Source organism: Paramormyrops kingsleyae, chromosome 13, assembly GCF_048594095.1.
Source record: "Paramormyrops kingsleyae isolate MSU_618 chromosome 13, PKINGS_0.4, whole genome shotgun sequence".
NCBI classification, from domain to species: Eukaryota; Metazoa; Chordata; class Actinopteri; order Osteoglossiformes; family Mormyridae; genus Paramormyrops; species Paramormyrops kingsleyae.
In genome coordinates, this window is record NC_132809.1 from 26377836 (window position 1) to 26403375 (window position 25540).

The 25540-nt window shown below is 48.5% G+C and overlaps 1 protein-coding gene and 2 long non-coding RNA genes across 7 annotated transcripts in view; 2 read left to right on the forward strand and 1 right to left on the reverse strand.

Moving 5' to 3' along the window:
• LOC111857388 (neogenin-like) overlaps window positions 1-17184 on the reverse strand; it is a 70192-nt gene extending 53008 nt beyond the window's left edge. For 2 of the 5 annotated variants that reach the window (XM_072698478.1, XM_023838192.2), the window contains exon 1: window positions 16674-17184. In XM_072698478.1, coding sequence (XP_072554579.1) covers window positions 16674-16761 — 88 coding nt within the window. In that variant the 5' untranslated portion in view covers window positions 16762-17184. The remainder of the gene's footprint in view (window positions 1-16673) is intronic. The other 3 variants (XM_023838195.2, XM_023838186.2, XM_023838196.2) reach the window with 2 other exon arrangements.
• A 5-nt stretch (window positions 17185-17189) lies between these two features.
• On the forward strand, window positions 17190-24939 carry LOC111857392 (uncharacterized). The gene is made up of 3 exons (XR_002841351.2): window positions 17190-17323; window positions 23256-23364; window positions 24303-24939. It is a non-coding gene; the product is annotated as an uncharacterized lncRNA (long non-coding RNA).
• LOC140578218 (uncharacterized) lies at window positions 18375-19701 on the forward strand. Its single transcript, XR_011982309.1, has 2 exons — window positions 18375-18469; window positions 18943-19701. It is a non-coding gene; the product is annotated as an uncharacterized lncRNA (long non-coding RNA).
• Window positions 24940-25540: the final 601 nt, after the last annotated feature.

The following is a 25540-nucleotide window of genomic DNA, read 5'->3' on the forward strand; positions in this document are numbered from 1 at the left end:
ATACACATACACGGATGCACACAGATAGGCAAACACACGCTCTTTGTTGGAGCCCAGCTCCCACATATAAAATCCATCACAGCGATGGAATATAAGATCCATCACAGGACTCCGAGACCGAAGCCCTGCGCCGGTTTGTCCATGCAGGACTCCGAGACCGAAGCCCTTTGGTACTAAAGCTGCCTGATTTAGCTTGGGAAAGAAAGATCCGGAGAGAATTCCCAATGCAGCCACAGCATCATGTGACCCGACGGAAATGGTGAGTAGAAATGAAGGGGGGAAAAAGAAGAGACAAAATAATCTGGGGCGGGTGGCCCGGGATGGAAGATCTGAGCTGGGAGGACAGGCAGCAGGAACAGGGATAGACCTACAGTGAAGGGAGGGGCGAGGACAGAGCCCCAGCCCAGGCTCCCCTCCCCCCACCCCAAATCACTAAATGAGGAGCTTGGGATGAATTATTCATGGCTGCCCTTTGCTTCCTGTCAGCGGCTCGACTGGATGAAATGATATTTATGGAGTCCCATGGGCAGAGGGGACGAGGGGGGACAGGAGTTAACCGATGAAGGGGAATGGGTTGCAGGTGGGGGTGGGGGGGTGGTCTGCACAGGCAGGTGAAGCGAATAGGAGCCTCGAGGAAAGCAGACAAGCAGTAGTTTGGGGGTGGGGGGGTATAATGAACAGGCGATGACCAGCTGCAACATCCATAATTCAGCTGGGGGGGATGACTGCAGGCTTTACAACAAGAGACGGCACACTGGGATGACTGGAAACAGCCTCTGATACAGGAGGACCTGTGGAAACGGGAGAAGGACCTGTGGAAGCCTGAACCGAGGAGGACCTGTGGAAGCCTGAACCTGTAGAAGCCTGAACCGAGGAGGACCTGTGGAAACAGGAGGAAGACCTGTGGAAGCCTGAACTGAGGAGGACCTGTGGAAGCCTGAACCTGTAGAAGCCTGAACCGAGGAGGACCTGTGGAAACAGGAGGAGGACCTGTGGAAGCCAGAACCGAAGAGGACCTGTGGAAACCTGAACCGAGAAGGACCTGTGGAAGCCTGAACCGAGGAGGACCTGTGGAAGCCTCCACCAAGGAGGACCTGTGGAAGCCTCCACCAAGGAGGACCTGTGGAAGCCTGAATTGAGGGGGACCTGTGGAAGCTGGAAGTGGAAGCGGGAAGTGGGTCTATGGAAGCCTCAGCGAAGGACCCGTGGAAACATCAAGAGAGCAATGCCTCAGGCTTTTTTTGTTTGCAATGACCTAGAGGGCAACAAAACAATCAAGGCACCAGCATAAGACACCTGTTTTTTTTTTGTCAACACATTGTGGCCTGGAAACATCCAACAACTATGGCGACAGGGGTCAAAAAGTTCAAACAGTCACTCTCGCCAGGCACACATCCTGTCTGGAAATGAGGGAGAGCATTTGTCACATGGCCCAGGGCTGACGTGTCACCACTAAAGCGCAATGACTCCTCGCTTTCACGGAAACGTGGGGGCATCACCGGCGCAGTGAAATCTCTGTTGTTCCTTCCTCGTCATGTAGCATTCACAAAACGCCTGTGACACAAGGATGATGAGAAGTCATCGCAGCCTTGCATGTGGTAAATAACGCCATCACCGATTACAGCTTGAAAACAAACAATGTACCTGCGTCCCACAATGCACCTCAACAGGGCCTCATCACAGTGTAAGAAGGTGTGAATAAAGAGGTAAGCTTGCCTGAACAGCGCACACTCCTGTTTAGGAGGGGATTGTGTGGATGGACAGAGTACTACAGCACAGGGGCAAAAAACCCTGTCTTATAGGAGCTCAAAAGGTTTAGTAACTTAATACTAAACTAGAGCTATATTTGCTGGACCACAAACAAGGAATATAGCCACAGCATTCAAGCAAAGGTCCTGGCATTTCAGGAAGACCTTTCTTTATATACACATTATCAGACAGCACAGATTTAGACTTCAAGGGAAGAGCAGAGGAGCACAACCATGTTTTTCCACTTCTTCTTGTTGCCTAATTAGCAGAAAGTGTCATTTATTAATTGCATGAGAATCAGCTATTAATGAGAGACCGCTGTCCATCGGAGGGGGTGGGAGGGGGTCTCCATGACGACTTGTAACTCTACGTGGCACTCCTACTAATAAGGATCGCATAAAGCATCCACCCACCTACTGGACCCACACTCATCACACTTGCATACAACAAGCATCAATCTGCAAAGGGGGGCTGGGAGGGGCGGTCAGGGTCAGAAGCTGCACCTGCCGATGGGGATATCTGGCCACGAAGACGCCCCATTCCAACAGGATTTCCAGAGACATTAAATAAATTAAAACTACCAGTATGTCACTGCACACCATTCCCTCCTAACCAGCAGACAGCAACCCTTACGAAGACCGCAATGTGTACTGCATCTGGCCTTAGCCTACATCGGTCAGCAGGTGGCGTAGTACTTAAGGAAGCAGACGCTTGTGTTGTCACAGGTGGGACCCAGGAGGAGGGAGGCTACCATTATGCGGTGAACTTTTAACCTCCAAAACGCAGGAAGAATTGCAGAATTGTTGTTGCTGTAAAACGAAGAGCAGCAGAGACAGCAGAATAATGTGAACTGCAGTCCGCACTCAGCAGCAAAGCTGCCCCCAGAAGCTTCCAGAAATGCTGACTTACTAGCTTTGTGATAAAGCCACTTCCATCCAAAGCACGTCTCGGGAACTTCTGCAGCCTGAAAGCCAGCCGGCTCCGTCTGATCTCCCATAAACCGACGCAGGCGGGACACCGCCGCTGCCAGTGTCTCCGGGGGCGCCCCTCTTTTTATTTAAAACCCGCCCGTTTGGGCAAATGCCGGAGCTTCGGGCTGAGACGCCGCCTCTGAAGGCCCCGGCCTTAAATTCCTCCTCAAATAGACACACAACAGACGTCTGCTTGCTCCAGAAAAAGCTATTGGTATCCCTTGACAACACGGAGCGCGGAGATTCAGAATGCAAATTAAGGCAAAGCTGCTGAAGACCATGGGGGGGGGGGGGGGCACCCTTCAAACGCCTGGCACGGTGACATGACAAATTTATTAGCCCAAATAAGACATTTACCTGCTGATTTAACGCAAAGCACAACGTTTAGCATTAGCTGGTTAGCATGCTGGCACCTAACAATACAATCCCAGGCTAGATCTGCCGCACTGCTCACAGCCCCCCCCCCCCCCCCGGCCAGATAGCATTCAGACACTACGGTGAGGAGGCCACATCCCACACAGCCTCAGAAGCCGCCAGAGACAAAACGAGTGACTGTCTTTAAAAAAAAAAAAAAAAAAATTTTAAATCACCTGTAGTGAGTCTCATTAAGCACTCAAGGCTTTTATGCAAATATGGCACGCTTGCGCTGGAGGAGAAGACGGAGAACTGCCAGTCCGTGGGGGCTGGGCACTCAGTCTGAGCAAACCCATGGTCCCGTTCTGTACAGGTTCCGCCTCTGACGCCCATACGGTCCTACTGCTGGAGCTGCCACCAAGAGATCGGAGGCCATACTTGTTACATTTACACTTGCTTATTCATTTAGCAGACGCTTCTGTCCAAAGCGACGTACAAATGAGGATCAGAGAGCAGGGTCTGCCAGTGTCCCTGAAGCAGGTGGGGGTTAAAGGCCTCGCTCAAGGGCCCAACGTTGATGATATTACTGTCTGCCCCAGGATTTGAACCCATGACATGAGCAGAGATCCCCAACCAAGAGGCAGCTCCACAACACAGAACGAACAACCTGAATAAGGCAGTTAATTTCAATAATCACAAGCTATTCATGTGGGTTTGTTCACTACTATGTAATTACTAGGGTTAAAGTGAACCAAGGCGGCAGGTAGCCTAGTGCATAAGACGACAGACTCATAGCCTGCTTCCAGTCACCTAATCTGAATTTCTCAAGTGAAAATGCTTTGCATATAAATTGGTAAAGTGGGTCAGCTAATTAACACAATACCAGTGTGTGGTAATAATAGCACAAATATTATGCTGGAGCTTAAACAAAAACAAAACCAACAATATCTAAAGGAAATCATAATCTACAGAATAAGTAGCTTTGTGCAATTGGATTTTTTATTGAAATACCACCTACACAGGCGATTCAACGGCGCTAATCTACTTTAGTAGTACTCTAGTTTCTTTCATGGGGTAGAAAGCTTTTGTACTGGTATCAAGGGTACAGAGGCAGATAAATGCTTCCTCTAACACACACACACACGTGCAGAGGGCAAGCGATAGCAGGGAACATACACACGCACGCATACACACACTCTGATATGTGCGGCCAGGAAACAGAGAGCCCATCTGCCAGGATGATGGAGATCACGTCATTTCCCCACAGCCCCCGCAGTCTCAGGAGCTCTTGACCTGAAGACGCACCTCCAGCTGTTCCATCCGTCCGCATACCTGGCACGGATTCAGCAAAGCTCTCAGCGTGTTTGAGGGTGCAGGGGGACCACATCTGCTGCCTCGAGATCAGCACTCCCTCGAGTCTCGTAATCTGCGACCATGATGCAGATAATTGGGCTGGAGCATTTGTCTCAGAAGCCCAAACTGCTGGCCCTGTAACCCAGGGGCTTGGTGTGGGTACACAGGTATTTTTTCCCCTTTGTTTACAAGTAGGACTCGGTATCCACCTGTGTCTCTGCATCTTCCTATGTAACCTGCAGGACACCGGCCGTGCTCACAGCATTCTCCACTCCACCATTCATTAGCATTAGCGGCACTGAAGCCAAAGGGTAACCCCAAGAATAGAAAGAGGCCAAGCCCATCCCCATAATCTCCCAAAGGGTCTCACAAGTCCCTCCCCTAACCTTCAAGGTGGATAAGCCAGTGAAAGCTATGCCATCCGGACCTTGGTCCCAGTAAGACAGGAAATCAGTACGATAAACTACAAAGACAACAGGGGTTAGCCGCTAAGGAACCCTGAACTGTCACAGACGTTCTCCCATTGGTAACGGTTCCCTAATCATGCCAGGGGTCACCAAGGTCTCCTCGAGGGACCTGCTCATGGCACCAGGAACTGCAGACCTGAGAACCCCAAACCATTCTGGGAGAGATGCTGCAAACTAAAGCTACACACCAAACTTTGGGGCAGAACAGAACCTAGAAATGGCTTATGTTACTCCAGAAGGGAACACAAACTTCCAGACACCCCCCACCTAGCCTCAGGTTGGTGTTCTGAACATCAAGAATACAGGACAGACTCACCGTTCCCTAAAGGACCACCTTGCTGACAGACCCACTTAACCACCTGATTTTCATTGACTGCAGGGTAGCAAAACCAGGCAGGGAGGCAATCTGGCAACATTGTTCAATAGCGAATAGAAAATTAGCCTCGTCTTCTATGACATGGCTATGCAAAAAAAACAACCTTCCATGCAGGGCCTTAAGTGCAACATGAGGCCTCCTCGTCCTGTTCTACCATCTTGACAAACAGCAGGAGACAAATTGTGGAATCTGTCTCCGGCCAGACGGCAGACCCGGAGCCCCACCAGCTCCCAGGAAGTCCTCCAGACTCCCGCTTTTACTCATCGTTACCTTGTTTTCGTTGAATGCATGTTAGTATGAATGTTAGCTGGCCTCGTACACTGCTTCCCATTCACTGTGACCCTTTACTGTCTTTTCTCCTCCATTTCCTTCAGATTTTTGTTAGATGGACATTTTAACAATTATTCTTCTAGTCTGTAACACAAGTGGTCACACTAACTGGTTTAGCCAGGCTTAGCTCTTATCTTGCGGCACATCATGCATTCGGGAGAAACCATGCTGGGAAGTTGTAACGTGAGAAGGAACCGGACAGAAATCCCGATCAGAGCTGCCCACCCAGATCGGAACCAGAGAGGGCTTGCAGATCACAGAATCTCACAGATGGGAAATCGCACAAAGTAATTTTTCTGATCTGAGCACGGAAAAAAAAAAAAGACTAAATATCAGCTCAGAAGCACGTCGACCCACTGCACTCACACACACACTGGTCATGCCAAGCTGTCTAACGTAGGACTGAAAAATGTAGGAGCCTACAATTAACACAAACAGGAAACGGGACACGGACATCTCCCCGCCACGTTCGCGGAATGTTTGGTAGAGGGAACTGAGAGCGTGTGGGTATGAGGATGGACGTGTCAAACGCGGGGAAGGCTGGAACGCACAGATTTCATTTTTCATCTCAATTGCATTAATGATTTAATTACCACCTGTCGTTTATGAGTTCTGCCTCCCCAGAGCGGGTCAAGCACAGATATGTCAGCTCACAGTTAGGAAATTACATGGTGATACTCCCCGCTTTGACAATGATGAGGTGATATAAGTAGGTAGCTCCATAAGGAGGGGGTGGCGGCCTCTTGGTATGCCGCCTCCCCCCCCCCCCCCCCCGGCCCGATGGTTATGCAGATGAGCATTTCAGCCGAATCTTCCCTCTAACTGCAGGCGGAATTCTAGCCACACCTGGTCCTTAATAACAGAGCAACACTCTGGCAGCACCTACAAAATATATTATAATTAGTACCCAACTGACAGCTGAAATACCAGCGGGGTGACTTATTATTCAAATAATTACTTCATTAAAACAATTAAGAGGAGGAGCAGACTGAAGCCAAGGACAGCCTTTGGTGCTGGAGGACCGGGGTGACGCTTTACATCAGAGGGAACTATAGACAAGACTAACACACGCTTAGTCCCCAAACCCTGACCTCTCACATCATCTGTTTATGGAATCGTGGATTAACCTATGCAGAAATAATCCATTGACCAGTAACTACAAACCGTCCAGACATCCCAAATGTAAAGATATGAGGAGAAAAAAAAAAAGATTTTTTTTTGGCATCTTAGAAGCATTTCAGAGCAACATGCAAATGCTTGCAATGGTTTTCAAACAGCTCCTCGTCGTGGAGGAATTATGGCAAAAATACTGAAACCCAGTGACGTTTATAACCAGGACTTGGGGGTTTACAGTATCCAGCTGTGTGTTCAGATCCTGAGGACCCTCACTCCTGAGAAGACCCACCATCATTGATACCACCATCTCCATTTGGAGAGACTGTGGAGCTCCAGAACCTCAGAAACAACTCACGACTCCTTTTCAGATGGTCACACATCAATGGCTCCTGATCCAACCACACCATGCTGCTCCTCATGGTCCCAACAGGCACCGCAGACCTCACCGGCCAGAGCACATGCCGCGAATCCTTCCTGTGGAGCGCTAATTAGCCCAGATTAAGCCGCTCATCTGAATTAATTGTCAGGTTCAAATCAGACAAAACAGAATGCTTTATACGTGTCAAGCCAAACATATGGCTGAGAAATGCACATAACGGAATGGAAAAATTAATAAAGATCTTTCAGAAAATTAATTTTAATCAGTTGCTCACAGCATCTAAACAATTAACATAAATTAATTGCAAAGTCAGATTATCAAAGATTATTTTACATTTCATACAGAGCCAAGCAGGACAAACACCATGATGGGACAGTTTTCCGTCACATTTGCTCAAGTTTCTAATCTAGTGCTAATTTGGTATAACGAGCCCGAAGAACGCTATCGTGCTCTCAAATAATATGTTTGGCTGAGATCTCTAATTCAGCCTTCTGACTGCTAATTAAGACTAATTAAGAGCTCAGAAATAAACCATTTGACCCCCCCCAGCCTTTGTGGTATGGAGTAATCACACCCCCTTCCCTAGCTCTTGAACATGTGTGCAATTTACTAACAAGATCTACATTGGGCCAAAGCAGACCTGACTGTTAACAGCCAGCAGAGTCTAATTATTTTATTTGGACAGGAAATATTTTTACACCTGAAGATTGTGGATCTGAATACCTCTACACAGCAAACAAATAAAAGCAGAGCTAAACTTTTATTGTGCTGTTATTCTGTTTCACTCAGACTATTAAAAGCAGCCCACGCAGAGGTCTCATCAAATTCAACGTAAAACATTGAAAATCTGAGGGGGGGGGGGGGTACATATATTTTGATGGGTGCTGCGTGACCACAATGGGAAGGAGTGTAGGCAGGGCTGGTGCGTTATATCAGCTAATGTCAGGAAAGCGTGAGAATAAATTTAAAATGATGGAATTCAGTGGAGAGAAGAGGTAATAAACATGAATTTTTAAAAGGGAGCAGAGAAGCCACCAACCCCAGAATGGGGTGGGGGGGGGGGTGTATACGATCAGCGTGGTTTGGTGGGTGTTTACTGCACCCGAGACATACCACACCGTCACTCACGTCACGGGGGCGGTGCGTGTTCCAGCACACTCCCTGTAAACTGGCATCCCACCGCCGCGAGCCGGCCCGCTTACGCCGGGCGTGTTTACACAGCGAGCGGGGGGGGGGGGGGGGGGGGGGGGGGGCTGAGCAAGCCTCCGCTTCCTAATGGCTTCCTGCTTTTCACAGAATTGTTTCCCCTCAGGAAATCTTATCAATACAGATGGCAGTGGTGTGGCAGGACCTGAAAGGGGGGGGGAGGGGGGGGCCGAGGGCTGGGCAGCAAACCGCTGGAAATCATCAAGCGAGCAGAGCCTGGAGCTTCCTGGAGGGGGGACGGCAGTCACACACACACACACACACACACACACATCTCTGCTACAGGCCTAATTCTTAGCCCATACAAACCCACAATGACTGTCTCTCCGTCTAAACCAACCACTGTAAACCCTGATATCGGATATTCAGCTTAAGTATTTCAGCTTCCTCACCCGTAGCGAAGGAACTGAACTTATTAAGCCTGGAATTGGAGCAGGAATGGGGGGGGGGGGGTCATTGAGAAAATGGACATTCAGGTTCTGATGCAGGTGTATTTATCCACCCTTCTACCGGCGTAAGTGATGCACTCGTTTGTGTGGTATTTACACACTGTGCCTCATGGGAAGGGGGGGGGGGAGGGGTACAATCCACTGGCTCACTGGTGAACGTTACACACGGTAAAGAAGGACACCCTTCAATCCCTGATCTCAAAGATCTCAGCGTAAACCATTTGTTGGCTTCACAGGAAAAAGGAAAGAAAAGACAGTTATTGTGAATTTCCATGAGCCTCTGGGAAAACATCTGGCCTTGGACGGCAAGCAAGCCTGGATTCTCCCAGTCCTGCTGTGGGGTCCACACCACCAGCATCAACACCGCAGTGATCCGATCCAAACAAAACCAGAACCAAGTGCACGGGGGAGATCATTAGCCAAGCCGCAGGTGTGCATGAGTGTACACATCCGTGTCCGTGTCTCCCCCTTTACATTCACACATTCACAGACCTGTATGCATGGAGCCCACACGCCTACAGATACAATCCCTGTGGGCCCGGGACAGTGCCCATACAAAGGTCAGGGGTCAGGGGTCGAGTGTCAGGCCTCAGAGCACCAAAGGACCCGGTTTTCACCACAGCCGTCAAGATAAAGTTAGACTTCACTCCCCCCCCCCCCCCCCCACACACACACACACACACATCTCATTAGGGACACAGAGGAAATCAGACGCTGCACAGGGCTGAAGCTGCACAATGCACACAGAAGACGAGGAGGCCGTTATAGCAGATCTGCTCCACCTGCAAGGCTTGTCAGGAGAAAGGTCTGCAAAGGCAGGACAGAAACAGGCAGCACCAGCAACCATCCGGGGCCTAAATCATACTGTGATGTATTAACCAATATCCAACTGCAAATGTGAGCCTTTCTGTCAGGAGCATGGTCTGTAATTACCTGCCAGTCACATAGGGATGCTTAAAGATGTTGTTTTCAGTAAACAGGGTCTCCCTGAAAGCTGGTGAATTTCAGGACCACGAGAAACCCGAAGAGTCTGAGTTATTCACACACCGCTGCTGCCTGTACTCTGATTTCAGAAGTTGAGCTCCTTGAGGGACATCATGCGCTACTTCTGAAGACTTTCCTCAGGAAACCTCACTGGGCCTTAGCATGGTAGTGGGTCTTAACCTGGGTTTCTCAGAGCTAAAGCAGGCTACAAGGGAGACACGTCTCCTCTGAAGACTCATGATGAACAACAGACCCAGTGCAGCCCCCCCCCCAAAGGAGTTGACACAGGGCTTCACTCTCTAAAATATCCACCACACTCACATTCCCACATCTGGCATTTATATGTCAGTAGGAATCATCATCATCACTGTCAACATCATTCCACTCACGGCAGCTCGGGTCACATGACCACCTCCGCGAGTCTCCAGTCGGCCATGATTAAGACCTGTTTACAGGCACTGCATTCCTGGAGCGAATCTCACCGTAATTTCTGAAGAACTATGTCATTTTAGTTTCCTCCATATAGACCGAGCGAATTGGTTTTCTCGCACTCCCTGGAATACTGTGAAAGCAACTCACAATAAAATATGCTGTTATAGATAAATATATTATATATTATAGATACATATACAGTGGTACCTCGGTTCTCAAACTTAATCCCTTCCGGACTCCGGATCGAATCCTAAAAAGTTCGAGTTCTGATCGAATTTTTCCCATAAGAAATAATGGAAAACCAATTAATTGGTTCCCGGCCCCCCAAAATTACACCTAAATATGTTTTTTTTTTTGTTTTGTTTTTTTTAGCATTTAAACACAAAATGAACAGGATAAAACAAGAAGAGCATTTTTTTCTTAATGGCTTCCAAAACGATAAAGATCTTATCCCAACATTACCCCTGTCCTGTCCCGATTGTTCGCTCCTTCCGTGTGCCACGCCCCCTCGTTAACCTCGTGTGGGATCCCCATGTGATCAGCTGTTTCTGGTTGTTGTCATTAGTCTTCTGTATTAAATCCGTGTTTCAGTTTGTTTCTCCAGTCCAGTTAAAGCAATGCATTCTGATCCTGACGCAATGCATTACGGTTAGATGCATTGCAACCTCTCACCCGGCTGCACAAACTGGAACCGCCTCCGTGATGACACACCTTTGCTCTTATTGGCTGAAGAGTTTAGTTACACGCATGACGTTTGTATCCCAGGCAGTTCCGATGCGTAATCTGCTATTTCTCCCGAATATCACGTAAAGCAGTGAGATCTGGTTTTCAGTTAATTTACCTGGTAAAATAAAGTTTAAATAAATGGCATAAATGCTCTAATAGTACACGTAAGTTAGTGGTTTATTTATTGTTAGTTACTGTAATGTTGCGCTGCTTTATTTGGTTAATCGTCCAGTCTGTGAAGAAGGCATTCAAGTAAGAATTGCATTGTAGTATGACTCATTTCCTGGCACGTACAATTTATATTAGGTCGGCGTTCCAGGTTCGACTTCTGATATTCAGATCAAGTTCTAGGTCAAACTGGTTTGTTCGACTTTCAAGAAATTCGAGTTCTAGTGAGTTCGAGAACCGAGGTACCACTGTATATCAATAACCAAATGGTGCATCCAACTGCAAAAGACTCATACAAATCATCACTACAGGTCCAGAGTTTCCATGAAACACTTCCGACAAACCCACAGATGTGACTGATGGGCAGCAATCAGGACGCCCATAGGCATGCTGGGTAAACGAGCTGATCCCCAAAGTATGGCCCAGCTTTATTCCCTGAAAGCCAAGCTGGGAGCTGCACAGAGGTGCGAGGTATACATAGTGGGGACGTGGCAGACATCCTCCCAGTCCGGCAGAGACACTGATATCCAGGCAGTTCCCAAGCAGTGTAAGTAATCCGGCCCACAAGCACTTACGTAAATCAAATTTTATGCTGGTGAAAATTTTTTTTAAGTCAGACTGACCCCGCCATACCACTCAAGAGACCTTATAGCAAAAAAAGTCATGCAAGAAAGAACTAAAGAACAACCAAGTATAAATGTATTTTCAGAACAGGCTGTCTTGAGTTAACACTTCCGTAAACTCGGATGTTATTTGAGCAAATCTGGCCTTACGTGTGTCAGTTTTACACAATTTGAGAGCTGCCTGTATACTCTATGTGTAACTTATTTGCGTCCAAAACGAATGGCACACATACAGCTAAGAGAAAGAAGAATAGGGGACCGCAAACAGGACCAAACAAACGTCACCCCGCAGCCCCCTGCTTCCTGGAGGACGCTACTGCTGGAATTCAGGAATGGGCATGCTGTGCTGGCCTGAAACGGGGGCGAGGGGGCGGACAGGTGCTCCTCATGCCTGGGCTGTCCGTCACAGGGGGCCATGGCGGGGACAGGGGCTGGGGTGCGGTGGGTCACTGTGGCTCTTATGCCGTCTTCCTGCTTCCAGGCAAGCCAGATTCCAGGGCCCACATTACGGCCAGCATGAGGTAGGCCTTGACCCAACCTGGCCCCAGCCTGACTCCGCCTAGGTCCTGTCCTGAGTCCTGACTCCACCCAGCCCCCACCCTGACTCCGCCCAGGTCCTGTCCTGACTCCGCCCAGCCCCCACCCTGACTCCGCCCAGGTCCTGTCCTGACTCCGCCCAGCCCCCACCCTGACTCCACCCAGGTCCTGTCCTGACTCCGCCCAGCCCCCACCCTGACTCCACCCAGGTCCCACCCTGACTCTGCCCAGCCCCCACCCTGACTCCACCCAAGTCCTGTCCTGACTCCGCCCTTCACTCACATTCCCACCCTATCGGAATCTTAAAAGCAGTTAAAACCGACAAAGACGCCGCCGAAGGGGGGAGATCCTTCACATGGCCGAGCTGAGACCCTCCAGGGTTGGGAAAGCAAATTAAAGCGATTAATCAAACTTACGAGGGCTGCCTCATGCCTTTTAATTATTCAGGATGGACACTGCCAGCGCGAGACTCGATTTAGGACCTTAAGAGGTATTAAAAGTGAGAAATGCATCTTAAATAAAAGGCGACACGGAGAAAGGGGATGCGTTTTAGAGTCCTGTTATTCAAACCGTAACTAATTCGAGAGCTGGCAGCGTTAGAAAGAAACCGAGGGGGGATCACAGTGACTCGAGAGGCTTCTATTCCTCAGGGAACATGCGATTAGACACGCCGGGTTCTGCAAGCGGCATGAGGCCGACCCCTCTCTTGAGCGGGTTCACGTGTGTGTGAACGGAAGGTCAGGCTGGATCCTGCTTTCTGTCCATTAGCTGATTTTTGGCAAACGAAAGAAGCTGCAAGCTCAGTTCCTTAACCATGACGCCACCTACAGGGCATTCCTCGACCCCACAACAGTGATACCAACTAAGCTTGGAAGGGACCAAGATCACTTTACAAAAACGCGAAGCCTGCAAAGCACAGACAACATCACTCTCATCCACCCACAAGGGCGGACACGATAAAACAAGAATCAAGTAACAGACACAGATGTTTACATCCTTGTCTGACCGTTATCCATGTGAAAGAGCTGCTCTCCACCCAGACAGCGCCATCACCTGGCTGGAGGTCTGAGCAGGCCGAACATCACCTCCACCTCTGGAAACACACAGATCATCTCCACCAACTAGAACCAGCACTGTCCAGAATCAGCAGACCTTCATCTCGCATCACCAGGAGTCAAAAACCTGTGAGGTCAGGAACCCTCTGCCCCTTTGGATCTACACCATGCGATTGATGCGATTTCAATTACAATTACAATCCATTCTAACTTGATTTTCAACATGCTGATTTGAAAGACTGAAAAAGAACAGAGCAGTAATATAATCTGAAGGACGACCTACAGCTGTCTGGTGAAGGTCCTGGTTTCGATCAAGGCACTGAACTGGCAGCCATGCTGGCTCCAATCACCGCACTGAGCAGGCAGCCATTTTGGCTCTGATCAAAACAGTGGCACTTGAGCCTTTCCCTCTGGAATTATGTATGATGCCATTTCAGAAAATGAGGCATTATGGAGAATGTATTAATATAAATGCCTTGTATCAGGGCAAACAGCTGTCATCCTGGCAGACTCATTAAAGCAAACATGAGTGATTTGCAGGCGATCAGGCCATGTCAGATGGCTGACCTCAGAGGGATGGTCACTGTGGATGACAAGGCTCCCGCACTGACACTGCATTTAGGATCCCTTTCCTGGGCTTCACTTGCACATTAGGCAATTAGCCAAGAGCTAATAGTCCAAGAAAATTAATAAATCAACTCAAAGGGTAACTACAACAGCTGGTGACCACGGAGACGCTATGCCAGGAGGGGAAAAAATACATTAAAAAAGAAAGAAATCGCAATCTATCAAGAGAAGGTCAATTTCAATTTGTGCTGTGCATCTGCTGAAGTTCCTGAGTTCTTCAGCTCATTTATTTCGGGAAAAACGACTCGATTGTGCCTCCTTTTCATTAAATTTGGCTGAGACAGAGTGTGACATTGTGTTACTTGATGCTGGATGTCCCTTTCGGCGTGTAACTATCAGTTCTCTGTACTGAAAACACCTGACCACCGGTGTTTGAGGGAGTCATGTTCCTGGAAGCTACGTCAGACATGGGGGACACAAGCACACAGGTAACGTCTCTGAAAGACAGCGAGTCCACTCGATATGCTGTCCAGATATACTGCACGGCACCCCCAACCAGGCAGGAGGGTCACGTAATACTGACCGGGACACCATTACGGGGGGGGGGGGGGGGGGCAGCTACACACCACATGCCGCTACACACCACAGAGGATCAGGGCAGCAAAGCACTTTTCACTGGTCTGCAGGACCACGTTTGGGGGAGGGAGGGGGCGTGAAAATGGCACGTTGATCGCAGCATGCATGAAAGAGTGGGGAGGGGGCTTCAGTGCCCGCAATCTCTTCACAGCATGAGGCACAGAGATACGTGGAAACCGAAATCAATCATCTTTTCTTCTAGGAGGAGACTCAGAGAGGCTGTCATTTCAAGCGGGAAAAGCGGGGAGAGGTCACAGCCTGGCCAGCAGGAACCGGACTGGCATCAGAACTGACGTCACCGTAACTTATCATTACTATCAACTAGCACTACCAAAGAAAGAACGCAGCAAAAAATATTCTCGATATCAGAGGGTAATAGGCCTAAACAAAATGATGTTCAGAGTATTTTGGGAGCTAACTTATGGACTGGGACTCCAAGCCTGGATACTGTGTCAGTTGTGTTCTGTCAGGAGAATGTGTTCTGAATAAAGGCATTTTTTTACCAGTGGATCAGGAACCATACAATCTGTAACCCAACACCAGCTCCAAAAGCACCTCTCACACCAGATGATCTGAAACCTTTCCAGCCCCCTCCCCCCCCAGCCCAAAAGTACTTCCCGCAGTTTCCCTAAATCTCTCAGGTTTATGGATCTGCAGGACCGACCGCTCCCCTTCCTCCACGTGGGAGGCTCCCATAAACGCTTCTCCAAATCGCCACTGTGTCTCCTGCCAGGAGATCCGGACCTCACTCTAACGACCAGCCAACCCGAGCGACCCGGGTAGAAATGCTAGCAGCACTGCAAGCAAGCAAAATAAATGGAACTGGGATTCAGATCTATTCAGACAGAACCGATCAATTTAACGTAACATAAAAACAGCAGAAACGCGCTTGGTAGCTGCGCTGCATATTAACTTGGAAAACTGAGGCAAACGTGATTTAATAACTAAAGCTGTGGCGCTTTGCATTGCCTAGACTGCGCCATCCGGAGATCACGCACAGTATCTCCCGTCCTAAAGGTTTACTTGGATAAAAAAAAAAAAACTGTGTCCCGGGGGATCCGCTTTTCCCCCAGATGCTGCGGAATTTGTTCACGTCTCTGCAAAAGCCGCAGCCGCAGCGTGGAGTAAAAAGCATCGGACATATGGCTCCAAAATGCTCAATTTCCATGGAGCAAATGGCCTCCCTAACACCCGTCTGTGTTTTTATTAATTCAGTACATGCCTCGGGGATTTTTTTTATTACTATTATTTTGTCTGTAAAATTCGAAGATCTACGAAGAGACCAAGGTAGACGGCATAAAGAAGCACTTTTAATCCAATGAAGACTAATAAATATAATTATTTTTCCTCCCCACCTGCTTGGCCGGCACGATTAGAAACAGATGAGTTAAAGGCACTGTTTTTAATAATCCCCTGGGGTTTATTCCCCAGACGTACAGCTACTTTTTAAACTCATACTATTACACACAAAGAGATAGCCTACGGATTTAACATTTACGCGATTGAACTCGTACTTATTAAAAATATGCAATTTCAACGCACAAAATTATGCATCCTACTTCCGATCCAGGGGTAGTTTCACTGTCCAGTTCTACCAGAATTTAATGAGCCTTAATTAAGCTGCAGACTGATGATAGCTACGAGCAGGTCCCTTTGAAACACACGGGCTGCCGGCCACTGTCACACATCACGGGGTGTCACCGGTGCGACAGCATTTCAGAACCGCGGTGCCCGCGATCGGACACCTACTGCTGCAGCTTTATCTCATGCATTACTGGACAATGCGCTTATTTAAAGCACATTATTATTATTATTATTATTATTATTATTAATAATAATAATAAATTGGTATTATTGTATTGTTAGTATTAATAAATTGCCGTTATTATATTTGATAAATATTTGTTTTAATTGTCATAATAATAGGAACAAAAGCAACTCGTTTCACACCTGCCAGCGCTAAAGCATCGCGCAACAAATTAAGCGAGGCGAGCGGCTCCATGTCTCCGCATCCTGAGGTGTCCAGGCTCGGTCCCCGACACCTGAACCGGCGTACAGTTCCTAGGCTGTCGGCTGGACATCGAACGTTACATTTACGTCTTCAGCCACCCGGTGCCCTAATGCCCCAACATGTGCACCGCAGCGTACTAACCTTAGATTGCGTGTGGGGGGGGGGAAGCAAACAGGAAACTTACCTTTGCTGGGGTGTTTGGACGGGGCAGACGGGTGAAGCAGGCTGGCACAGGAGAGCAAGAGGAGCAGCCCTGCTCCCCACTCCGCCATCACTTTTCAGAAGATTAAGGCTCGCAGCGGGGCACAAGCGGCTGGGATCCGTCTGCAGATCCTCCGTCGGTCAGAGTCTCTTACCCGTGATATGGGAAAAAACATGCGGAGCCGGCTGCGTGTCTGTAGCTGTCCGGATGAAACATGCAGCCAGCTAGTCTGCTGGGACCGGGGGGAGGAGATCAGATGGTCCGTCTTGAACTTCTCTGGAGGTTAAAGAAAGCCTGAAGTCAAGCCATTGATGCAAAGAAGACACCCTCAACACTGCGAGCTGGGGATTTAGGAGAAAAGCAGGACGGATTAGCGCGAAAATAACATCAAAACCGGGAATCGTGGCACGAGGCGGAGCGAAAGCACTTTTTAAAAGCCGACCCGTGGTAGGAAATGCAGTCACTACCACTGCCTACAACCGGAACGAAACGGAGCGTGGTGGGGCCGTGATTCGGGCTGGGTGTGCGGAATAGGCGGCCTGGATTAGGGAAAATGCCGGACTGGATCCAGCTGAAGCCGAAACTACGGAGCGATTTCTCCAGGATGAGGACTGCATTCCCAGCTTATGACGGTAATAAATGACATTTGTGTGTGTGTACAACGAAGAAACCCTAAAACAGTCATTTCTTATATCTAAATATATAGACAATAGAGAAGCTTTTCCTTGTATTAATTCATATTCTGGAACCTAAACATCCAAACTGATTATCCATGTGAAGGTGTGAAGGAGTCCTGTAATGGAGAGGCAGGGCTCATTAACGCACATAAAACACGAGCTCTGCGATCCAGGGAAAAAAAGAGAAAAAACGGAAATATTTGCACTTCAGGTCAGTCTGTTAGTAAACATAATGTGTTTTACTCTGATGTGTTTACGCAAAAATGAGGTAAACATGTACGATTTCGGTGGAAGCAAAAACTGTTTTCCAGGATACTAAAGGGCAGGCGTTTCACAGTACACAAAATATCCAGCTGGGATTTCGCACAGTCTGGTTCTAACGCATCGCATCGCATCTGTCTGAATGGGCCACCCAGAAGCCGCAATTAAACCACAGAAAAAGTCTCACGTCCCTCCCCCCCCCCCAGCACACGCCCATGCCCGCTCCCGCGCGCACACATACACCACAGTAACATGTCACTGCAGTTTTAATGTAGTCAGTATCAGCCGTCGACATGCAGTAGTGTTGCTTTGAGCTCCCAATAATGATTTAGAGCTTTATGCAAAAAAAGATGCCACAGGACACCTTAATGTTTTAATAACCTAAGTCAAAGTTTATAATGTAGCTAAAATAATATTAATTTACATATAAGTACTACGGTAAGTTGAATAGAGGTAACAGATGAAAATGGGGAAGAGCGTCACCTGCCGGCTCTTCTGTGTAATTGCACAAGACTGTGGTATAATTATATAAGGCACTTTCCACTATAAACTCGTTTTACTGTCGATCATGTGCTTTTTCTTAGGTGCTTTGGAAACCGTGACACTTACAGAAAATATTAAATCTGTATAATCTTATTACATAGTGAAAAATATCTGCAGAAATCTTTAACGTAAATGATATATATTGTAATTATTTTATGTTATAAACGCGTTGGACACTTAGATGTGGTATTGCAGTTCATCACAGGGATGAGAGGATTAGACCACCGCAGTCAGCGAGGGGGTGCCTAGATGTTCAGTCCATCCAGGATCAGTTATGAGAAACAAGGCCAGTCATAGGTATGGGAGGATGGGGGGGGGGGGGGGGGGATTTCACCATGGCAACAGGTAAAGCTGTCAGTTGAAGGAGCTGGTCAATTAAACAGACAGGAAGTCAACTCCTGTTTGTTTAACAGCTTGGCATTTTTACCAAAAGTGGTCAATTTTACCTCAAACTCAAACGTATAGCAGTCATTTTTTAGTCTTTCAATTCTGACTGGGGTTCCATAATCACAAAGCTACCTGCAGCCTATATTAGACAAACAGCAAAGCAGATCCTTCATTTACCCATGTATCCTAGGGGAGGACAGGCCTGATTCTGGAATAATGGTGGGGAGGGGGGTTATGCATTTATTTCATTATCAGACTTCATTAATTCACTTGTTTAAAAACACACTGCAGGATTTTTTCCAGCATCGTGCCTTCCTAGGAGTACAGCTGCCTTCCCAGCACCGGGTGCATTCAGACAGCGTTTGGTTTTTTGTTTCAAACAGGAACTCACATCTGTTTTTAGAAGCTGACAGGCCTGGAGGAGTAGCTCAAACTGAGACAGAGTCATCGCCTTTGGTTTCCCGCTGCTGCCCGCTGAACCATTCTGGAATTTTCTCCTTTGAAATAGACGCCGGAATCAGAGAAAGTCAGAAAGTGAAATTAGTTTACATTAACTGGGAAAACCTGTGTGAGGCAGACTCCGGGGCTACACTATGCTGACACACGTCAATACAGCTGCTTTTTAACAGACATACATAATGCATGCTATGGGTCGCAGCCTGTCATGGTCGTGGCTGCGAGCTCACGGTCACTGAGTAAATCCGCTTCCCTCCATCTCTAGTTTGTACTGGGGGGGGGGGGGGTTCACCGTGAGGTCACCTCCTCAGGACGGAGTCACCCGGGGCAGAGTGTCGGAATGGCACACCTCACGCACGCCTGTGCACAGTAACAGGCAGTAGGTGTCAGAGTGGTTGGGGTTCCCTCTTCCAGGCCAGTTCCCTTTAGCTGACCCAAAGACAGGGGTCAGACACCCCCCAAAACAACCCCATGTATGATAAAACACCATTCAGAGAAGCTTCCATCTTGTTTTTGCAGACAACTGCATTTAAAGCAGAGAATGTAAACGGAATGGATCAGAACAAACAGAGCCGAGAAACACAAATTCAGCAGCAGTTGTGATAAGTGTGTTGATTTACCATAGATATGACTTATGGTTGAGTTACGGTTGCTCTGTGCACATGACCAAGTTCTTTTTGTTCTTACCAATGGTTCATCGATTAAAAATCCAGGCAGGAAAAACAGGGGGATCACAGGAGTTACATCTGCATGGAAACACATGGGCTGAGTAAGCAAAGCGGTAGGAGAGCCTTGAGTCCTGGGAGACGTCAGGGTCAAGTGTAGGAGTGGAAGCTGATGTCCCCTGAGATCCTGTCCTCAGTCACTTACAGAGGGCAGCTGGTGAGTCAGGACCATCACACAGGGGAAGGTGAGCGGGAAGGTTCTGGAATGGAATGAACATGCTCCTAACCCTGCCAAATGTTAGCCACTGCCAGGAATAGCTTTTCAAAATGGCTTAACAGGAGTTGCAGACATCTTGGACAGCAGAAGCAGTCCATGTGCAACAAAGGCATGAGAATATAAGCACCTTGATGGAAATAACTAAGGGCACTGAGAAAGGAGCCCTGGGCAGGGGAGGGTAGGACAGCAGTGTGGCCCCCATTTACACACATAAACACACCCTCTCACAGCAGAGGGGCACATAAATCCCATTACACAGACCCCCCCCCCCCCCCAAAAAAAAAAAAACTCCGGCACACACTTAAACACTTAACATCACATATGCTTGCACTTAACCAGCAGCTCAAAGATACACCAGCACGTCTCACAGGGGGCAAGGAAACTGGAGCAGGATGAGACAAAAGGGAGGAGCTGATCCCACTTTAGGATGAGCTTCAATGTCACTGTCCCTGCTGAAGTCTTGTTCTGTCACACCAGCTTCAGTGACCCTGCTGAAGTCCCGCTCAGCCATATCGGCTTCAGTGACCCTGTTGAAGTCTTGCTCAGTCACGCCAGCTTCAGTGTGTCTGCTGAAGTCCCGCTCAGCCATATCAGCTTCAGTGACCCTGCTGAAGTCTTGCTCAGTCACACCAGCTTCAGTGACCCTGCTGAAGTCCCGCTCAGCCATATCGGCTTCAGTGACCCTGTTCAAGTCTTGCTCAGTCACGCCAGCTTCAGTGTGTCTGCTGAAGTCCCGCTCAGCCATATCAGCTTCAGTGACCCTGCTGAAGTCCCGCTCAGCCATATCGGCTTCAGTGACCCTGTTGAAGTCTTGCTCAGTCACGCCAGCTTCAGTGTGTCTGCTGAAGTCCCGCTCAGCCATATCAGCTTCAGTGACCCTGCTGAAGTCTTGCTCAGTCACGCCAGCTTCAGTGTCCCTGCTGAAGTCCCGCTCAGCCATATCAGCTTCAGTGTCCCTGCTGAAGTCCCGCTCAGCCATATCGGCTTCAGTGACCCTGTTGAAGTCTTGCTCAGTCACGCCAGCTTCAGTGTCCCTGCTGAAGTCCCGCTCAGCCATATCGGCTTCAGTGACCCTGCTGAAGTCTTGCTCAGTCACGCCAGCTTCAGTGTCCATGCTGAAGTTCCACTCAACCATGCCAGCTTGAGTCTCCCTTCTGAATTCCCACTCTGCCATGCCAGCTTCAGTGTCCCAGCTGAAGTCCTGCTCAGCCATGCCAGAATTCAGCATCCCTGTTGAAGTCCCGCTCAGCCATGCCAGCTTCAGCGTCCCTGCTGAAGTCCTTCTCAGTCACGCAGCTTCAGTATCCCTGCAGAAGTCCCGCTCTGCCACGCCAGATAACATTTTGCTGCTCTATTCAGCAGCAGGAGGAAGACTGGTGATGAGCCCAAATGAAACTGGGAAAGAAACGGTAATCCCAGGATTATCAGCAGCAGCCTGGGTTACATTATTCACAGGCTACTTGTGACATTTTAATGAAACCCAAACCTCTAAATGGACTGTTTGATGTGCATGTAATTTTGAGCATGTGCATGTTTGTCTGTATGTGTGTTTGTGAGAATGTCTCTGTGTGTTTGTGAGATTGTCTGTGTGTTTGTTTGGGAGTCTGTGTGTGTATTTGTTCATCTGAGTGTTAGTGTGTTTGTCTGGAGCTGTGTGCCTAGTTGTATGCAAACAGACTTCAAATGCAGTCAAATATTTTAATCTGCCATTTCCAAACTAAATCTCATTGGTCCTGACCATCTCAGTGGTTTCTGTGCACCATTTTGGTGGGAATCTGCAATTTAATGAGCGGGGGGGGGGGGGGGGGAGCCAAAAAACAACTTTCACAGGAAAAATGGGGGCTAGTCACTGCATTGTTTGTTAGGCACAGATTTCAAAGTCTTTGGAGGAAAATAATAATGGAGTCTAAAGCAAGAGCCCCCACGCCTGCCCCCCCCCAAAACCCCACCCTCATCCTTCTGCGGGCACGGGAAGGCTTAGCTCCCATCTCCGCGGGGGGGCCGGGGTAAACACAGCCTTCAGAACTGTCTCCATCATGAGACCCGTGGGCCTTGCAGCCAGTTGACAGAAGGTCCCCAAGCACGCCGCTTAGTTCTCAGCCGCGTCGGCGTGTGGACTGGTCTCTGATGGGAGACCAGCACACTAAACTGCGAGGCAGGTGCTCTGAGTGCCGTTAGCATTTCCCAGGTTCGTCCAGAACCGTGTGAAACAGCCAGGCGTGAAGCTGGGTGTGTTCTGCAAAGATCCAGACTGTGCCATTTACACCAGGAGCCTGGAAGCTTCCCAAACAGGCTCACCGACATGCCAAGAGGGGTGCCGTGTGTGTGTGGGACTCTGGCCAAACTAACCGATTAAAAAAAAAAACTATCAAAAAAATGTCTTTTAATGCAGTCATGTTCTCAGCGTGTTCCTACCCTCAGAAGACGTTGAGATGTTCTAGCAGAGGGTCGACTCCATGGCCTTGTTGAGAAGAGCTGCTTCAGCTCTGTAATTAGTCCAGCACTCAGGGAGGGGGGGGTAGGGACCTGTTTGCTTATCTTGCCATAATTTCTCATTATGTCTTTACAGAAAAGCCTCCTTATTATTTATTGTGCATCGTTTTCTCTGCCACAACAACCCCTCATGATCAAGAGAGCAGTGTGGTTTAAGCCATCAGAAATTTCGGTGACGGGGCTCGATGGTCATTACCTGAGTGACGGGGTGAGAGCGTTCCAGCTCTTTTCCGCCCCTGTCAGCTGATGACGGGGGAGGGGGTTACGGCCCACAGAAAGTTGCCCTGGCCGTGCCATTTTAAACTGTGGAAGACTGCCACCTTGTGAAACCTCCCCCCATGCCAGTTTGAAAGATCATCCAAATTCCCAGGCTAGTGCCAATGACGTGGGCATGAGGAATCGGTTGTCTGTAGCTGCGAGACCATCTTGGCAACATGGGTAACAGGAGCAGGAGGGAGTTTGTCGTTTCCAGGGCCCTACTCAAAGTCCCCCCCCCAGGTGATCCATCCATCCATCTCCTATAACCGCACGTCCTATCCAGTGTCGTACCTCTCCAGGTGATTCAAAAACTAAATAAATAGCTAGTGAGCAGAGTCAGAAGATCATAGCTCCCCAGCTGTTTGGCACAACATGCTGCTTCAGTATCTTCCAAATACAGAACAAGTTTATTTACTATTCAGTGACTGTTTGTGACCAACAGGGGACCCCTGAACCCCACACAAATGAATGGTTTGAGTGATGGTGACCAACACCGTTGTCACTATCTGTCGCAAGTTCATAATAACTGTAACTACCATGCCCACAGGTGAACACAAGACCCCATCATCCCGCATGAAGCCCTACTCTTCCCTTTCCTGCTGCTATTCTGAGAACCCAGCCGCCACGCTGAGTTAACAAGATACTCCTGATACCAGGTAAGTAAGGCGGCTGCTTCCCCACATCGCTCCACTACAGAGAGAAGCAGCAGCATCATGGATGGATGGATCTGGGTCGACCCCGTGGGTGGGGATTTAGTAGCTGGCTAAGGGGCGTGTGCCCGCTGCCCCCTCTGGGGGGTGTGGTGAGTAGTGGCAGAGTCCATGCCAAAGGACACAACAGAGGGTCAGACGTGTCAGGAGTGGCAATCCTGAACACAGGTAGACATCTGGCCATGATCCAGGGTTAACACGGGAAAGTGGAGGACATGGAAAAGGACATCATTAAAGAGGAGAACTGCCTACAGGAAAGGGTCCATCTCCAGCAGCCTGATCTCCTACCTGTCCATCCCTCATCCCTAACATCAGCGTATGATCAAATATGATATCTCTCTGAGCAATGCATTGTGGGAGATCCAGCCTTGTTACCAATGGTGACCAGGGAATGCCAATGAGATGTGAGTTCAAGAGCAGCTTTTTTTTCCTGTTCCTCCACCGCATGATGATGCAACTCTTGCATACGTGTGTGCGTGCTCATTGGGACGACGCCATGACCCCCCCACTCCGAGCCAGATGCTGAGACCCCTTCTCCCATAACTCAGACAAGCACCCATCAGCTCTCAGTGTGATGCAACCCAGGAATGGAAAGGCGCTTCCAAAACCCTTCCTCTGGATGTGTAAACATGGTCATTTTTTTTCCTTTGGTTGATTTCTAGTCCTCCCCTATTCTCAGTGCTGGTGATGGATCCCAGTAAGGTACACAGGCATGGGAACCATCCACAGCTCTATAGAACCAAAGAGTAGCTCATTCGGAGAGGAAGGAAGCACCTTCCATCTGCTTATCTGTGAACATAGTATCCAGTGCACTTTAAGTCATTTCATAGCTCTGCCTTCAGAAATGATGCATCGTCCGTTTAATGAAACATTTTTTGTTCTAGGTGTTCCTGAACGTATCTGAACACAAGCCATCCAAAAAGAAAGTGAGCAGGTCTCTTTTCCCCTCAGTCTGGAGCCTCTAGATCATCAGTTCTGCATTTTCTGACGAATTTGCTGCTTCCAGAGTGCCTGTGCTGCTTCTTTCACACGTTATCACGCTTCAGAAAACCCCGGTGCTGCTCTGAACATGTACCGCCCCAAATAATCCTGCTGCCGGCATCCAACAAATGAAAACATTATCAATGTTTCACGGCCCTTATTGTTAATTCATACACTGTATATCTTTAATTATTGAGTTGAAAACTTAACAAATTCATGAAATCTCCAGGGGCAGTATCATAAATATGCAGTTTGTACTTTAATTGGCTGGTAAAGACACTATTTAAATACTGTCAAAGAGTCTGGAAAGGAAGTTTATCTGTTCTGGGTAAGAGGTGGCATTGAGAGCTACTGAAATTGGTCCTTATCTAGCACTAAAATGTTGCTCATATACACCCTAATAAAACCATAATATTTTCCATGCTGGCTCATGGTGCTTCACCTAAAATGTTAAGGTTCAGCTGCATGACAGGTAACATTGTAAGCTGGATTTAAAAAGCCTATGCTAGAAAATGACAGATTGCTGCATCACATCAGAGGGCAATCCAACCTTAGATTCTATCAACAAAGTGTTTATAGTTTATTTTGGAGACGTTTTTATCCATTCTTGAGAAAGCAAGGTCAGACAGTTCCTAGAGCAGGGGTGGGGAACCTGTTCCATGGAGGGCCGGTGTGGGTGCGGATTTTTGGGATGGCCTCTCAATCAGCCAGTAATAAAGCAGTGGTTCTCAACTCCAGTCCTGGGGACCCACTGTGATTGGCTGATTGAGAGGCCATCACAAAAACCCGCACCCACACCGGCCCTCCATGGAACAGGTTCCCCATCCCTGCCCTAGAGCAGCTGAGGGGTTAAGGGCCTTGCTCAGGGGTCTGATAATGACATCATACTACCCAGAGATTTGAACCCGCAACATCCCATCCACAGACATAGCATCCTACGCCCCTGAGCCACACTCAACCCCTAGCTAAAGGCATTGTTTAAATACTGACATGTTTCTATAATATGTTGGCTTTTCTGTAAAATGCCCAACATTCCTGCCCATTCCCACTGCTGGAGCGAATGAGGCGCGTTTTTCTGTAATCAAGAACTGGCGTGCCATCCTCCTGTCACTGCCCTCCTGTCCCTCTGTGCCGGAGCGGT